General features: G+C 48.7%; 1 protein-coding gene across 3 annotated transcripts; it reads left to right on the forward strand.

Moving 5' to 3' along the window:
• The first annotated feature begins 242 nt into the window (after positions 1–242).
• On the forward strand, positions 243–17,008 carry SCN3B (sodium voltage-gated channel beta subunit 3). Of its 3 annotated transcripts, XM_087763400.1 has the most exons (7): positions 243–386; positions 2,609–2,960; positions 10,211–10,377; positions 11,985–12,210; positions 13,259–13,397; positions 13,987–14,080; positions 14,588–17,008. In XM_087763400.1, the coding sequence occupies exons 3-6, from the start codon at positions 10,276–10,278 to the stop codon at positions 14,048–14,050; spliced, it is 531 nt and encodes a 176-aa protein (XP_087619526.1). In that variant the 5' UTR covers positions 243–386; positions 2,609–2,960; positions 10,211–10,275; the 3' UTR covers positions 14,051–14,080; positions 14,588–17,008. The 3 variants fall into 3 exon arrangements, with proteins under 3 accessions (XP_087619526.1, XP_087619527.1, XP_009467817.1); XM_087763401.1 differs by lacking the exon at positions 243–386 and having other exon boundaries at positions 2,502–2,960; XM_009469542.2 differs by lacking the exons at positions 243–386; positions 2,609–2,960 and adding an exon at positions 8,242–8,638.
• The last annotated feature ends 414 nt before the right edge of the window (positions 17,009–17,422 follow it).

A 17,422-nucleotide genomic window follows, 5' to 3' on the forward strand; every position in this document is an offset into this window, starting at 1 on the left:
TACCTGGACAAGGACCCCGTGATGCTGAATCTATACAAATATGAAAGAAAAAGAGATTATAGCCCAAGTGGTTTCCTGTTTTGATTATTCAAATGTATGCATAAGAATAGCAGTAAGGAAAATGTTATGTAAGTTGCAGACAAAACAATTCTCTTCAGAACAGCAAGCTTCTCTCTCAAGTATGAGTGATAACAAATACCTTTTTTTTTTTTTTATTTAATTTAATAGCGGTACTCATAATAACGGCCTTCTGGAAGCACTGTGCCGACACTCTGTATTTCTGCATCTGTGAGAGTGATCAGGGAGTGTACATCAACAGTGTCCCTTGTTCCTGAGTTGGGCGGCCCCATCTCGAGCGCTGGAAGGAAACTGTTTCTGTTTCCAAAGTAAGTACTACCCAAAACGTTGGGTTTGGTTTTGTTTCGTACTAAGGGTGGGCAGGTAATAATGGCATCTGACCATTAGGACCCAGAACACTCTTGAACTTGATTCATCCTCCGTACATTGCTGGCAGTTGGCACTAATGTTTAGTCCTTGCCAAAACACAGACTTGAGCTGATGACCTAGTTTGAGCTGACCTTGAAATAAGCAACCTATGTGACCTTCAAGCAATTACATGACTCGGGTAGCTGGCAATCCTGTCAGCTGCCTGCGGAGCTAAGGGTGCTTTTGTTATGCTCTGTTCAAGGGCTGCTGGTGGAACTGAATTATTCCCTGTGCCTTTCAGCTCATCCGATCTCACAGGCATTTTTTTGATTTCTCATTATTTTATTTATCTTAAAGAACTAGCTGATACCTGGCAGAAACACACTGAGATCTGTACCTGATACCAATAGTTAACGGATTCAGTCTTCTCAGAGCATTGGCGTTTTTAATTATAGCCAAAGCCAGTGTTTTATATAGTCTGTAGTTTCTTGTAAAAAGTAGTGACTCACTGTAATTGGTTACTGCATGCAATGCAGTCTTATTTTTGTGTAATGTCCTCTCTGCTATTTTTGTGTAGTGTCCTCCTCTGTAAACCACCTGATCTTTAGAGGCACCATGGAGCGAAGAGTAAGTGCTCATCAGCTGGGCAGTGAGAGGGGACAAGAGCAGATAAGGCTTGCAGATAATGGTACATGAGTTGGCAAGGCACAGGCAAAGCAGAATGACAGAGAAAGTCAGGGTTCCTGCGGGAGGGGCAGGAGTCGGGCAGGGCAAAGAGGTGAAGCAGGAGGCGTGAGGGAGAGGAAGAAGGCAAGGCAAGCACGTGGAGTGGAGCAGAGTTGGTACTGTATTCCAGGATTTAGTCTGGAGAGGAATTTCTGCATCCCTCTTGCTTTTATCATGTCACAGAAATCTAATTCTGAAGCCCGTATTGAGACTGTGCATCACTTAAGTCCTTTATGGCCAAAGGCTTTTAGAATTTGACAGGCACCAATGGAAGAGCTATTCTGTTGCAGGGATTTCATGGGTTTGCTAAATCAAGAGCTTCAGATCTTTGGGGTGAAAGGGGAGTATTTGCATTTGTACGCCAAGTGTTAAGTATTGCAGCTGATTCAGCTGTCGTGTGTGACTTTAATATAGGTTCGCACCCCTGTTTTTTCTAAGAGAATTGATGTACTTCTGTAGAGTTTCACAGTAACTGGGGAAAAGGTGTAAGTGAGGCAGACACATCATCTATTTGTAGATAAATTAAAGAGAGTTTTCGCAGAGAAATCACTTTAATCGGTCACCAGCTGGGACACTGAAGAACTCGCGGTCATTACATCATGGGACAGAAAGGCTACACTGAGTTCTTAGTCCAGCGTTTGTGAAGTGTCTTGTCTGTGATGGGGACTCTCTGAGGTGAATCATTAACAGTTATAACGTCAGATGACAAGTGGATGCAGCTAGAAAGATGAGGAGAATACAGAAACGGTGACACAGTTTCTCTAGCTCTAAGACCTGTATTGCCTGAAAAATGTCTCGGAGTAGAGGAGCTTGGCTTTCCCTCCAGCGACACAGAGGGGACAGCGCTATCTGCCGGATCTGCAGGAGCAGTGCCGTGGTTTTCCGGGATTGCACAGCACCAGGCATATTTTACCTCCTGCCCATGAGACGCACTTACGTACACACACATGCACACACATCGTGTTCTCTCTCTCACTCTCTCCCCCCCACACACACACCTTCCCCCCCCCCGCCCCTCTCTTGGGATTTCTCCATGTAATCTCTCCTTTCCTGTACAGTATTTGGCCTCTGGATGGAAACCTACGATTACTCTAAATTTGTTTGGTTTTTTTTCTGGTTGTTTGTTTGTTTAAAGTTAATAAAACACCTACTAAAAGTAAGCAAACTGTAGCAGAATACCTAGCCAGGAGAAGGTGCCTGCTTAGACGGTGAAGTGCTAGCAAGGAATTCCCTTTGAGAAAAAGGTGGGTTTGAAGGAGAAAGTGACATTTTACAGATTCAAAGCGCTGTGTAACTTCTGGTGTTTTACACAGCACCTTTGAATTTGTCCCGGGAGATGTTTCTCACTGTCAGAGGACAAAAGACCTGTCAATTCTGTCATATTGAAGCTGGAAAAACTCCTTCTCCTTTCTCTTGTGTGATGTCTAATGTATTACATATGTGCTTGTTGTTTTAGATGAAAGATGATGACAATTGTGCTACTAGGAGGAGAAAGCTGGAAACCCACAGATGGAAGGTGTGGAACATAGCCAAAGACCAAAAAAGTTTCTCTTTCACTATGGGAGACTTGATTCTGCAAAATAATAAGTGTATCCAACCAAACATTTCCTTGTCTCTTGGAATGCTTCGTATTTCCTGGGCTCCTGTGAAAACCAACCACATTTGAGAAGTAGCCCAGAGCATTCTTCTAGGGAACTTGGAAACGAACTTAAAGCCGTATGCCCATGTTTATTGACAGCTGGGAGGACATTCAGCCTTGTTCACCGTTTAAGGAAAAAAGCAGCAGCTAGCACTTCAGTCCAGCCAAGGTAAGACAGTTACAATTGCTGAACAAGCTTTTTCTTTACAAAAATGCAGTCATTGCATGGTGCTAAAATAATTGATGCCTTGGTGTATTTTACTAGCGGTGAGCATTCAGAAATTAAATGAGTAAATGTGAATGAATATGTGTGGCGATCTGACACGCTAATGGATTTTCATCCACTGCTGAAGTGAATGAGCTGAGGAGAGGCCTAAAAGCATATCTGTGAAAGTGCCGCTTCATTAGGCTCCAGATTGGTAAAACAGCACTTCAGTTACAGCAGACAAAGGCTGGCCTATGTGCATATGCACTCCTTAATTTTATTGGCATTGAGTCCAGGAAAACAGTACCCCAAAAGTACCTGGACCAACACCAGGGCTTAGCATTTCCAGGATGTATACAATAACACATCTTTAAATATGGCCTGTATTAAAGGTCTGAAAAAATGTGTTTGTTTAGTTGCTGACCACAAGGTGTTAGCAATGTGCAGGAATGTAGCTCAGTGCGTTTCTTGGACACAGAGGGGAGAATTTTCAACCCAGCCTTCAGAGCGCACCTGCTGCTCAAAGGGATCCAAGTGCCCAGACCCTGCCAGTCCTCTGTGCATGCGCAGGCTTGGCCTTATGCAAGACTGTTCTGCATTTGAGGAAGTATTTCTCTGTCAGGGAGCACCGCTATGAAAAGCATTAAAGGCTCACAGCCAGCTCAGGCAGTCTGCTTGCCAGGGCAGTTCTTGTTCACAGAGGGGAGGACTCTCTAATATCCAGTCCTTCTCATTCTTAGTGCTGAAAGGAAAACAACTCTCAGAGCCCAGGATAAATAGCAGCATGTTGAACAGCCTGTGTTTTCTCTGGGAGATAAGGATGGCAAAGGGGACTGTGCCTTGTGGGTCCTCAGTGAAAGCAGAAAGGGAGAGCAACCGGCATTAAAGGGTCAGAATATTGCTCATCCAGAACAGAGGCCTTGGAAATCAGTTGGCCTCTTCAGCAGGCATGAAGCAAGCTAAGCCAAGCTCAGGTAGCAGCAGTAAATCAAGAACATGTACAATCTGTATATAGGGGAAAGAGGTTCTGCAGCATGTATGTGACAGCAAACAGAGTGGTTGTTCAGCATGGAGCATGGCTTTCAGGAATCAGAGGGCTACGTGCGTGGGGAAATAGATCTGGCATAAAATGATACAGCACAAATGCAGGCAGGCATTTGTGTAGAGAGAGCATGTAAGATAGTAGTCACTCTGGGTACCTGCATCTTAAGAGCATTAAATGGGGACCTACCTTCTTGAATATGGGGGGTGAGAAGGGCATGCAACTGGGGCTGGGTGCCCCTGAATGCTGCGGACCTAGTCCCCCGCGTTGGGAACTGTGCATCAGCTGGAAGCGTAGGTCTACAGGTGGAAAGATGTATGAAGAGTATAGCTGGAGTTGTCTGTAGTGTATATGACGGGGAGCCAGATGTTGGCAGGTACATGGAGAATGCATTTTAAAACTTGGGTGTGAAAAAGAGAAAACTGAATGAGCTTTTATAACCCTCCAGGCATGCTGTAAAGGCAACTAGAAAAGTCTTCCCTTGCTATAGATTTCTGTAGAATGGTTTTTAAAGTGCGTGGGAAGGATGCCTACACCTATTAAATTCAACATTTTTACATTGGTATACATCATCCTCTGTGACTTTGCTGCAAACCATTACTGGTTTCATACAGGCTAGAGGCTGCTCCGTAGGAGCAGCAATGAGCAGGTGTGAAGGGTGCTCTCTTCCTTTTCATGCTCCTTCTTCCAGCACTTGTGCATCAGGGGATTGCACGGCTGTTGTTTGGTTGTTGCACAGCTCTGGTGGCCTTGAGGCTGGGATGGTTGTTGATCCCAGTGGTGGGTATGTGTTGGCTCCTGACAGTCAGTGGCTGTGCACGGAACAAGCTTTGCTGATGTTTAGCTGCACAATAAGGAGGACATTTGCACTGAAGCGAGCTGATGTGATTGCAGATGGCAGAGGAAGCTGCCGAGATGGCTGCCACAGGGAGGCCAGGCACCCAGGTTTGGTGTTCCCGCTCCCAGAGCCTGGCTCAGAGACCGTAACGGGAGGGATTAGGGGGGTAGGGTGCTGACATTTTTCTCTCCTCATCTTGTTGTGCCTGTGCGAAAGCGCCAGCCTTCTTTCTTTTTTTCCTTTTTTTTTTCCCCCCATGAAGCATTAACTGGGCGGGTTGCTATGGCAACCCCCGCATGATAAGTTGGGCTGCTTCTTGCAGCATTCAAGATTTCTCTCTCTCAACATTCAGATCCCTTCACCATTTCCCCTGGAGTGCCAAAATGGCCGAGAGCTTTGTGGTGCCAAGCATCCTGCGCCCCAAGCCTGTTCACTGGAGGCATCAGGGCTGTGTTAGGGCAAGAAGGGGCAGCTGTGCATCCTTGCATGGGATGGGGTTTGAAGGATGTGTGCTCTCCATCTCTTTCACAGCACACCAGGGGTGAAAATTGAAACAGGCTTAGAATGTGGCATCCCGTTTATTTGCAAGTTTTCCTGAAGAGGGCTGGGCAGTGGTTTTTGCCTGTTCAAAACAGGCACATGGAGACGTTGGAGGGGTTCCCAGCTAAGCCCAGAATATAGCAAGAATGAAAGTATCTTATCCTTTCATTCTAAAATCATGCGGTATCCCTGAATAAGTCCAGAGAAGTTTTTCTGTGTGTGTGTTTGTTCTTAAAAAAACAACACAGGTTCTGGCAGTTTAGTAAACTGGACTGACTGCAAGTATTTAGGTCAAATCACCTTTGGTTTTGTCTGTAGTATGAAGCATGCTCTAAGTGAAGATTAAACTTCTGCAGAGCTGGGGAGAGAGTGTGATCTCCATTTGCTTCCCTGGCCTGTGGCTTTTTGTGTTATAATCCCCCCAAATCCAAGCCCAGTTTCACGAGAGATTTTACTCACTTCTGGGCCCAATTCCCCTTCTTCAAATAGCAGCTAGGACACCAGTCTAGCGTGAAGTGCTTGAGGTCTGCGCGCGAGCGATTCTGAGGGGACAACTCATTACTTCTTTAGGGTGGGTGTTTGTCACTGTAATTTAAACTGGTTGGCAGGTGAGTTCTGGAGTGTCTGGGGTTAGAGGAGAAAAAGGCTTCAGTCTCTACCTGGGGGAGCACCAAGGCACCTGACGGCAGGGCTGTGCTAAGAAAGGAGGAGAAGGGGCGAAGGGCCAGTCAGTGTCTGCTGGCCGAATCAGCCTTGTACAGCTGCTGCTTCCTCTGAATCCTCTCAGACCCTCTCCTTCCTCTCTGGCAGGATTCTCCGTAATAGATGTAATTAGATCACAAACAGCACAGCTCTGCTGATCCATGTTCTGTGTTTTCTGGCAGAGCACCTGGCTTCCTGAGAACAGATGTGATTTCCACTGTACTTCATGAAACAGGTGGTTGTCAAACGAGATATCCAGCGATATTGTCCAGTAGTTCCTGTGCCTATAAAAAACCCCACCATCAGCACTCATCTGCAATGCACAGGCTGGATTGTTCCAGAAGAGTCAGGAGGAGCAAATCCTGTGGCTTAGCCTGCCCTTCCCTCTGCCGAGTTGTTGTGAATATAGCAAAGGGCAATGGGAGAGAAGCAAATGGCTTAACGTCCTTCCATCGTCTCTGGGTATCGTGGCTGCCGTTTTGTCTTCCTGTGGAGAAAAGTCAGATTTTATAATTGGGATATTCATGATGGATGGCTTCTAAGGGGGGAATTGGAAGTGTGTGGCTGGCATCTGCAGGCCACTGACTCCCAAGGTATTGGTCTCCGTAGCCACACCTGGCTCCTGGAGATACATTAAATAGGTGTTTTCTTTCATTAGTTTGCTGGTGGGCGTGCACAGTAACCCAAAGAAGCCTAGGGACAGATGGGGCAGCGAGTGAAACCTGACGGCCAGCATGTAGGGACTGTCGTGGCTTCAGTCAGTCCCTGCCGTAATACTTCAGAGCTGCAAAGGTTTCGGGGGTCACAGCCAGACGTAGGTTGGAACAGGGCAGAGTAACCTGTCCAGTCAGTAAAATGAAGCGGAACAAGGAATTAGGAAGTTGTCCTTAGCTAGGAATTGTACCTGGAGTTGTCACAGTAGGCTATAAAGGGTGACGTGGAGGCAGTTGCTCTGTACGTGGTTATTGGCAGATGATGAATGCAGCTTGCTGATACAAACATGATTAGATGATGTCTAGGAAAAGTGTTGGCTGTTTTTGTTCTGTGCCTGCTTGGCTTAAGCAGCGCAGGGACCAGACTGCACGTGTGTGCCCTTCGCACCGAGCTCCCGGTGCCAGGCAGCGCCCAGGGCAGCGTTGTGCCCAGCCGAGGGTCCGTGTACAGCTGAAGGGCTCCCGGCTGATGCTTTCCGATGGCTGCAGATTGCCCTGTTCGGGTGGGTCTCGCCGTCTGCGCACTGAGTTTTGGCACTGCGAGTTGCTCACGTGTCGTTCTCTGATGGGGTCGGGCAGGTTTAATTCAATAGATTGTGCTGTTTATTGAGCTGACATCAGAGCAGATGCTTTAAAAATAGGGAGCAGATTTTACAAGCACTTCATTTTTTCCCTCTCTGTCCACTGTGACCTTCAAAGTTGGAGGAGCCCTTCAGGGCACGGTGGCCCCGGTCCAAGAAGAGAAAGCCCAGCCTGCTGCTGGCATTAAACTCCTGGGAATCAGACTGGAACATGAGGAGAGAGGATTTCCCAGTATTTCCAACTGTGACCTTCACTGCTGTGCAAACGTTGGTATTAAAGTCCCTAGAGGCCTTTCCGTGACCCCGAGCGGACAGCGCTCCCCCCTCGGCTCTGTTTTGGGCGAAGGAGGCTGGCAGCCCCGCTCCCGCTCCTCCGGCCGCGCTGCCGGCTCCCTGCAGCCGGGAAGGAGGATGCCCGGGCGCTGACCCCTCCGAAGGGGCCGGCAGCCCGGTGAGCTGCTGGCACGCCGGGCACAGCCGAGCCCCGGGCTCCTTCTCCGCCCCACGCCGGGGCCGGGGCCGGGGCCGGGGGAGGGAGGGAGGGAGGGAGGCGGCCGCGCATGCCCGCCGCGGCCGTGCCCCCCGCCCGGGCTCGGCCGGGCTCCGCGCAGACGTTGCGGCCGCGGCAGGCGGGGGAGCTGCGCCCCCGCGCAGCGATGCGCGCTGCCCCCGGCCGGGCCGGAGAACAAAGGGCCGCCGGCTGCCGCCTCCCCGCCCCGGGCTGAGCCGCGCCGCTGCCCGCAGCCACCTGCTGCTCCGCTCCGCTCTGCTCCGCGCCCCGCCGGCGCCCGCCACCTCCCTGCGCCGAGCGGCGGGGGGGGGGCGGCCGCGCCCGCCCCGAGCCGCGGCGGGGAGCGGAGCTGTCCGGGGCCGCGGCCCTGTCCGTGGTGCTGCCGCCGGCCCAGCCCTTCCGCGGATCCCGTGCCCGGGGAGCCGGCACCCTCGGCTCCGAGCCGGCACCTCGGTCCGGAGCCGGCACCTCGGCTCCGAGCCGGCCCGCGGCTGCCGCCCACCCTCGGCTCCCTTCTCGCCGGCAGATCCCAACCAACAGGCGCGGCGCAGCCGGCAGCCCGAGGCATCCTGTTGCGCTGGGTTCCCAGCGAGGAGGGGAGAAGCGGCATCTTCTGAAAGAGCCTCTGCCCAGGTTGAGACTCGCTCCTGGCTCGGAACAATGGCTGCGCTGCCAAGGCTGGTTTGTGCGTCTTCGGTCGTGTTGGTGGTCTGGGGTAGGTGCTTCCATTCCGTGTTGTCTTCAGCCGGGTTCTCCACCAAATCTGGTGCTTGCCTCTTGTAGGATGCTTCTTTATAGCATCGCTTTCCCTAGCAAGGCTTCCTTAACGCTGTCATGAAAACCAGCCTTTGAAGAGGCTTTTTTGTTTACAAGAGGAGAAAGAAGCAATATTCATGCAGAGTTAGTATGAATGTGATGGAGTTAATATGAGCAGAAAAAGACATTACTGCTAAGTAGACTTAGGGCACAAAGTGTGTGCTTTAATGTGCATGCAAGTTCTTTACCGTTTCCTGTTCGCTGCTGTTTTGAAATTTGCAATGTAATTTAATGTTTAGTTGCCTCAGGGAGGATGTGCAAACCGTTAAGCAGTGCGTGTTAGTGCTAGTTTTCCGTGCAGTCTATATAAACCGGAGTAAATCGTTTTATTGCAATTACAGTTTTTCTTCTGCAACCAAGAAAAGGTTGGTTAGTTTTGCCCATACAGCTACATTGGATGTGCACGTATACCTACAGCTCTGTGTGTGGGTGCATATCTGTGTGTACGTATCTAATTTAACCAGAGTAAAGCATGATCCAGTAGCTTCTTCCTTATTTCTCCCTGAAAGCTGGTGCTACCCATGGAGCTGGTAGTACGGGAGCACTGGAATCTGGCTATTTCCAGGATAGGTCCTGGGATAATACAGTGCTCGAGAGAGAGTGGGTTAATGGTATCTCGGAGGCTGGGGAGGAGGGAGCAGCCAGCAAAGTCAGCATCTTCACAGAGCTGAACTCTAGGCTTTGGAGACAGGTTTGGACAGACAGAACCCGGTATTGTGTAGCCCAGGGGACAAATGTCAGCAGGGATTTAGTCTGAGATGTCGTGCTGAAGCATTCCTTTTCTTATCAAATACGTAGCTTCACAGACAATGATTTTTGTCTTGTTTGGGCGAGCAGTATTTTATAGTTGCCAGTGTTAGCACAGATCTGGTTGGAAGCATTTTGAACAGGAATGCATGTAAAATCAATAGCTCCTCCCGCTGCCAAATTTACTCGAGCCCAAGCCCCTTGGTTCCCAGTACTGCTTATGAAACCTAGAAACAGGAAGGGTAGTGAATCCTCCCAGTTTGTTTTGAACACATTGCCAGATTAAAACGTCCAGGCCTTTTAACTTAGCACAAAGAGCGAGCTGTTCCTCCACGCTTGCATTCTGGGCTTTCTCTCATACCAGACTGTAATTGCTACTGTAACAGGAGCGTGCTCAGCGTGCATGGGAGAGAATGAACAATGCCTCTAAAGTGGCATTAATTACTATGGGAAAAATTGAAGTCGTGGCAAAGCAGATGCTGGAGAGGTGAATCTGCATGAAGTGATGACCCTCTGTTAATTATTATGAATTATTTATATCTCACAGAAGGAAGCTTGGTAAAATTTGACATTATCTGTTGTCAGAGGGTGCTAGTAATGAATCAAACGGTTTTCCATTGGGGATGATGTGATCATAAATGCCGAGATGTGGGTAACTGATGTCTCTCTAATTCTGTCTTACGCTTCTCTGTCTCGCTTCTTCTCTGCTGCTGCTTCTCCCTAGCTGGTTTTTGTTCTGCAGTATGTGTTGAAGTTCCATCAGAGACAGAGGCTGTCCAAGGAACGCACATGAAGCTACTCTGCATCTCCTGCATGAAGAGGGAGGAGGTCACAGCCAACACGGTGGTGGAATGGTTCTACAGGCCCTCGGAGGGTGGAAAAGATGAACCCGTATGTATGTTTGGTAGCTGAGCCCTTGTTTTCATATGTCTTGCTGTGAAACACAGTTCAGTGAACTCATGTGGGAGAAGCCAAAAGGTATTTATGAGAGCGTAAGTTTGTCCTGCGGCAGGATCCCCAAGGAAGACTGTATAAGGGAAGGAGAGAGACCCAAATATGGACAAAAGCTTTCTGCCACATTCTTATTCAAAGTCTATAGAAATGCCCAGCAGGCTGCTTTCATATCACAGAGAAGAGACGAGCTTGGAGTTCAGCTCTAAGCTGCAGATCTTCACAATTGGTGCAGCATTTTCACCCAGAGGTTCCACAGCACCAATTCTGAGCAGTAATTAAAGTGTCTCTTCCTCACTTAGCTGATTTACACACTTGGGCACAGCAGGAGCTCATGGCGGGAAAAGCTAGAACCTATCGCTGAGTTCAGACATTTGGGGTCATACATGAATGTGGATTTCCAGTACCGTTCCTTGAATATGTAAAGTCTGGTATGTAAGGAAATCAAGAAGGGAAATGGAAGCATGGAGTGACGCCTGGTACCCTTGGCCAGGTCTCCTTTCTTTGGACACTTCTGAATCCCACAGCTGTTCTTTGGAGGTTAAATCGGGCTCCGATAAATCTGTAGGACAGGATTTACTTCTTTTTGCCTCAGAGAAAGCACTGTTACCCTGACTGTGGGAGGATCTCTGTGAGTTGTTCTGGATCCCTGTCGGGAAAAGGTAAAATTCGTTTTCAGAGTGAATGAAAATGGGAATGGTACAGATGAGGGGCAACTGGAATTCAAGAAAGAATGGTAAAACGGAGAATAAGATAAAGGATGTGTGCACGCATTTCTTTCTAGCTGTTTTTTTCTGAGTATGAAGCATTAGATCAGTGGTTGCATTTCATCGAGATTGAGCAGGGCCAGACAAGATGACAAATATTCTCCTACTGTCTGAGAACTAAAGGGACCGCGCTAAGGAATGAGATGGGAATTCACTGTCGGTGACCTGGGTGATACATTTGCTAGTGGCAACCCAAAGAATGCTAACGAAGGTGCGCTGGGGCAGGCAGTTTAATGATGGGGACCCTGGTCAGCCAGAAACTTGCAAGAGATTAAGCCTGCCATAGCCACCCAAGCTCTGTTGTTCTGATGTACCATTTTCACACTGTCATATTTATCCTGCAACACTTCCATTTCAGCTGAATATCCCAGGGCTTACCGAAAATGACTGTTTGTCTTTGCTGTATTTATTCTGTGGTTCCTTCTTCAGATGATCTCGCGTGCAGTGCCCAACAGGCTAGGCACGAAGACTGCAGGATACTAATTTTCAGTTCCATTGCTGATCTTTTGTGTCATTGTCCACATGTGTGTCTGGTTTTCTGTGCCTTAGTTTTTCTGCCTCCGTGATGGAGATAATTCAGTTTTCTGTCTTTTGTAAAGTAGTCTGAGATTTTGAGGTAAATGAAGATAGAATATGAATAGCTGCTGTTGCTAAGGAAGCCGTAGCTACACACATGTATGTTCTCAGCTAGAGGATGATGTTGTTCCTTGCATGTGCTGTGGTGTTGTCCGAGATACGAGTCAGTGATTAATCAGAATACCCCTTCACGTTTCCTCACAGATCTACGAGTACAGGAAGAGGAACCACGAATTTCCAAGCCGCTTCAGCGGTCGGTTACAGTGGAATGGGAGTAAAGACATGCAGGATGTATCCATCACTGTGTTAAATGTGACCTTGAACGATTCGGGTATCTACACCTGTAACATCACCCGAGAGTTTGAGTTCGAGATTCACCGACCTCTCTTCACAAGCTCCAGATTGATCCACCTCACCGTGGTGGAGGAGGGTATGAAGGACTGGCAGACAGTGTGTTGTGCCTTAACTCGCCATGGGTGTTGTCATCCAGGGATACAGTTTGTCATTGCAGTGCGGGAGAGGGGAGACTGAGCTGCCAGAGAATTGTGCCTGTCTTTGCCAGCAAGAAACACTACACAGGGTTCAGGAGGAAAGACCTGCGTTTTGTTTGCCAGCTGCAGCCTCTTTTTAGGCTCAGAGCGGTTGCGTGTGACCGTGGGAAGGTATAATAAGCTTGGCAGGCTGGGGCAACAGCTGGGAACAGCTGGGCAGGCACAAGAAGCAAGCAGAGGTTTCCAGTTTCTCCGTTCAGAACCCTCGCTTCTCCCCTGGCGGCTCTAGGACGCTACAGCACAGCCTTTGCCAGGGTTCCCGCAGCTTCTGCTTCCTTGCTTCCGCCCCCTCCCTCTTGGAAGGACTCATTCTCCATTTTGATATCAGTCTCTTGCTTCCACCCTCTCCCAATCCCTCCTTCCCTTTGCAGTGCTCCTGAGTCTGTCTGTTCCTCTCGGGTTTGCTCAGTTCAGTGCTGAAATCCTGGCTTGTTAGAAATCCGTGGGAATTCTGCTGTTCTCTTCAGAGAAGGACAAGAGCTTTTAGCCCTCGTCTTTTTCTGCTCTGTCTTCCCTTCCCTTCTGCCCCACAAGCATCTCTGTGTTTTGATCTCTTTCAAATCACTGGCGGCACAATACAGTCAAGTAACACCAGCGAGTAGGACGCACAAAGGAAACAGAGTGTGAAGATGAGATAGGCCAACGGTGAGCGATCTGTATGAATGTGTGGGCGGCAGAGAATGCAAGGCACATGCAAGCCTGTGCACGTTTGATTCGCTAGAAACACGCAGTGGAATCGCTGCTGGCGTATCCTGTTGGCAGCCTCACCCGTTCCCTGTCTGTTGCCCCCTCACAGTGTAGCAGCACCTGGGGATCCCTGGCAAGGTGGATTGGGAAGGGTGACACGGGGGCGGAAAGTGTCAGTGGAGCTGCTGTGCTCTGATAGCTGCGTGTAAATGATCAGAGATTATTTCATTTTCTTAACAGCTGGAGAAGACTTCACCTCGGTCATCTCTGAAATTATGATGTATATTCTGCTGGTCTTCCTCACCTTGTGGCTTCTGATAGAAATGGTCTATTGCTACAGGAAAGTCTCTAAGGCAGAGGAGGCTGCCCAGGAAAATGCGTAAGTGTGAAATCGCTCCAGATGCGAGGTGTTCTGCAAGGGTTCTTCAGATGTCTCGGTCCAGATCAGGCTGCAAGAAGACTGAACTTGGCTCTTGCACGTTTCTAGCTGATGTTTGCCATGTCTGGAATCATTGCAATGTTTAGGGGTACCAAAAGAGGCAGCGCACTTGCGCAATGCACCAGGTAGGGAGGGTGGCCACGGTGCACGGTATTCCAAAGTAGCCCGGTTTGAACTGCGCAGAGATGCTCTCCTGGAAGGCCTGCTTTCAGAGATCTGGCTCACAGATGCAGCTGACACAGCAGAGATGTTCCGATATTTATACTGGCCCGTTCCCATCTTTCTACATACTTGGCTCCTTGTACATGGTAGGAAGGCTGTGTGTAGCATTTTACAGTAGGGAAGACTCGCTGTCTGCTCCTGACTATGCCGAGGAGAGTCTCCTACTGCGAGCGTCTTCTACAGGTGACATTTGTTACCCTAGAGATACTTACAGGCAGGCAGTATCTCTGTAAGGGCGAATGGACCCAAACTGTTTTTTGCACTGTAGCAGCTGAGGTTATGCTTTCCTCCTTCCCTCCAACTACAGGACAGACTATCTTGCGATTCCATCAGAAAACAAGGAAAACTGTGCTGTGCCTGTGGAGGAATAGCAGAGAGTCAGCGGAACGAACGGCACCAAGGTAGGCGATGAGGAAACAGTCAGTCGCTGCTTGCGTCTGTCAGCCCTTCAGCCTTACTACAGTGGGTTAGGCGTGCGTGGGGCTGGAGAAAAGGCGGACAGAAGGCTCCTGGAGTCTGGCTGTGCTCCTTCTCTGGAGCTTCCCCAGTGGCCTTAGAAGCACTATAGGTATCTTTAGATGGTGGGTGTACTGATACTACTTTAAACCCCTAACCAACACACACGTTCGCTCTCAGGCCATGGTGTAATTCCTCCTCCTTTGTCCATTCTTGTGGAGCTGGGAATAGTCACTGTCCTCTGCAGATGGGGAGCTGTGCTCAGGAGGAGTATAAGGGCACTATCTCCAACAGAAGCATCTGCTAGGAAGGCCTTTGTGTGCAAAAGACCAAAATCTCGGTCTTTTAAAGTCTTGTTCACGTCCTGTCAGTTATCGCGCTAATTGTATCACGATCCTGACTCCAGTAAGGTCAAATGACTCGCGCTCCAAGAGGAATTCTCTCCATTGCAGGGGCTCTGAAGACACAAGGACCGCGTCATGCCAGCCAGGTTTGAGGGGGAGCTCTGCGCCGTCGGGAGGAAGTACGGGGAAGTGTAAATTCTCTTCCATTTGCCTTGGACTCTGTACAGCCTTGACTTTGGCCTCATGACTCCATTCTGAGCTGCCAGCCCATTTGCTAAAGGACTCTTCTTTTGAAGCATGCTGAGCAAAGGGCACAGGGGTGTGGGCAGCATGGCTCCTTCCCAAGTTTCAGTCCCATCGTCACGTTAATGGCTTTGTAAATGTTAAGTGTCATTTCTTAGCTGCTGTCACCACCACCTTTATTTGCTAAATATGCTAGTTCTCCATTGCAGAGGTAAAGGGTATGTATGTCATGTTACTCTGACCTGCAGGACTGGGAATGAGGTCATCTTAGGGTGATCCACCGTATGTTACAGCCCAAGCACTCTTATCGGTGTTAATCAGGAAGAATTTAATTAATTAGTTGTTGCTCGGTAAGTTGCTCTGGACTTCGGGCTGCCCGTGCACAGGCAGAGTAGGATGAGGACTATGATGCATTAGAATTGTTGCAAATGTGTAGTAGGAAGGATGGGTCCCTGTGCCATGTTCACACTTGCTTCTGAAGGAGGGAACTGAGAACGCAGGTCCTGAAGTACTCCTACTTTGGGAGGCGGTATGACGTAAGTATAAGAATCCCCTGTGGCCCCCCCCCCCCCCCTTTCATTTAGCAAGCGTCAAAATTCTTAGTTCCTTCCATTTGCCTTGCATAGCAGGTTTACTCCTCAAGTATGCAGAGACACGGTGGTAGGAATAACCTGCGGAGCCGCGTTCTGCAACAACAGGCAAGCCGGTAGGACAAGGTATGCAGTTCACCTCTTCCTGGGGAAACCCCCGAAAGGAAGACAGCCTGATGCAAGCAGGCAAGCAAAGTAAATAGGATGCACAGCCCTCACAGGAAAAGGACAGGCAGCTTCGTAAAATGGTAGTACGTTTTGTAACTTGGGCTATCAGTCTCCTCATACTATAGTGTAGCACCACCTAGAGGAATAGACAGAAAACGCTTGGTTTTTTTCTAGTTAATCGTAATTCTTTCTTGTGATAATTAGTCGCTGGTTTGAATAGTCGGCGTTCATCGTAAATGATCCACTGCTGCACAGGAATCACGCTGTAAATTCAATGTTTCCTATGCAAACTCGCCTTTTCAATTGTAGCGGATTAAGCAGAGTAAAATTTGTTTTCTGGCCTCAAACATAGATTAGTTGAGCTCAACAACTAGGATTATGAGGGGAAAAAAGGCAGAAGCATTGGGCGGGGTGGAATTATACCTGAAGACAAAATGGGGGAAGGTTTGGTTTTTTCATATAGCAGATGTTGTTACATCCCTGCTGCAATGGAGCCTATACTGCTTGCAAGAGTTGACAGATTTTGCTACACTGACCGCTTCTAAATAGTTACAAAATGCTTGTGAATCAAGGCATGCTTCCCACTTAGGGAATTCCCTCTGCTTTGTTCTGCTGCTTTTTATGTGTTGCTAAAATCACAGAAATTACTCCATTTGTAAGTCGGGCCCGGGCCAGATTTCTAACTGGCAGTTGTTCAAAATTCCTTTTTTAGAGTGGGTGTCAACTTTAGTAAACTACTACTTCACAGTAGGATCGCTCTCAAGTCCAGAGCCGAGTCTGGCAACCTGAGCACGTTTTCCAGATAAAGCACGCTTGTAGTCTGGGCACCAGTTCCTTAAAACCTAGTATCCAAAAGGGGAAAAAGCAGCTCCTGTTCTAATTCAGCTGGATGCCTGCATTTTCCCCAGGCCAACTTGCCTGGCCTCAGGGCAATCTGGGGCATAATCCTAACTCTAAACTCACAGCAACGGAGGAGGGACTAGATTGTAACTCCAGACTTTCTGTCGCTGCCCACGGCACTGACGCCCACGGTGATTTTTAGGTAAGGTCACGTAACCTCTCTCCCGCTTCAACTCTGCTCCTCAGTCCCCGTGAAGCATTGGTAACCCTCTGGTGTCATAATGTTAAGTCAAAAATGGAGTAAATTGAGAACTTCTTGAGAGCCACCTCAGGTGGTAAAGAAGGGCCGTCCTCTAGTCCTGCACCTTCCGGTATCTTACGTGCATCTTCTCAAGATGCCTTTTTCTGGACATATGTTTGGCTTTTCCAGTTCCTGCAGACAGATATGACTGTTGCCCTGTGGTGTTCTAGGCAGGAGAAAATGGTGTGTAAATTTTGCTCAAGATTCTCAAAAAAAAAAAAGGGGGGGGGGGGGGAAGGGGAGATTTTTCAAGGGTGGTGTTAAAGGCAGGCTGTGTCCTGGAAGAGATGGTCCTGGTTGGTCTCTGAAAAGACTCTCTCTGTATTTGGAAATGACAGAATAGACTTTAGAATAGGCAGGATAATAAAAAGAACAAAGCACTCACGAGTCGTGCTGTTTGTTTGATAGATTTTTTTTTTTTTTTTTTAATTTATACCGTACTTCCATTGTACTAGCTACTTTACATTAAGTTTTGGCTGCATAGCCTTCACAATTCCTAGGTTCTAGCAGGTAAGTTTCATTATCGTTTTACCGCATTTTGCGCACAGCGCAAAGTTTATGACAGTTAGACAACTCCTAAAACAAAACCATGGTTCCTCCCCCGCCCCACCCCGGAGTTCACATTAGCGCTACAGGCGCATCGGCCTTGGCCAACAGCCCCCTGCTTCCCGGGCACCGGTGGTGAAAGCCAGAAGGGAAGCGCACGCCTACGGGTGATTGTACGACCCACTCCCATTCCTTGCTGACGCGAGGCGATCCTCATTAGTTTGCAGTTACGCACAGCAATTGGGGTTGCAGGAT

Source organism: Nipponia nippon, unplaced genomic scaffold, assembly GCF_047370975.1.
Source record: "Nipponia nippon isolate SJK-2023a ecotype South Korea unplaced genomic scaffold, ASM4737097v1 scaffold_28, whole genome shotgun sequence".
Classification (NCBI taxonomy): domain Eukaryota; kingdom Metazoa; phylum Chordata; class Aves; order Pelecaniformes; family Threskiornithidae; genus Nipponia; species Nipponia nippon.

What these genes read in the sequence shown, in the direction of transcription:
- SCN3B (XM_009469542.2), top strand. Translation starts at nt 8,584, where the DNA reads ATGGCTGCGCTGCCAAGGCTGGTTTGTGCGTCTTCGGTCGTGTTGGTG. An exon ending in GGTCGTGTTGGTGGTCTGGG is followed by an intron (nt 8,639 to 10,210) that starts GTAGGTGCTTCC and finishes GCTTCTCCCTAG; the next exon opens with CTGGTTTTTGTTCTGCAGTA. An exon ending in GAGGCTGCCCAGGAAAATGC is followed by an intron (nt 13,398 to 13,986) that starts GTAAGTGTGAAA and finishes CTCCAACTACAG; the next exon opens with GACAGACTATCTTGCGATTC.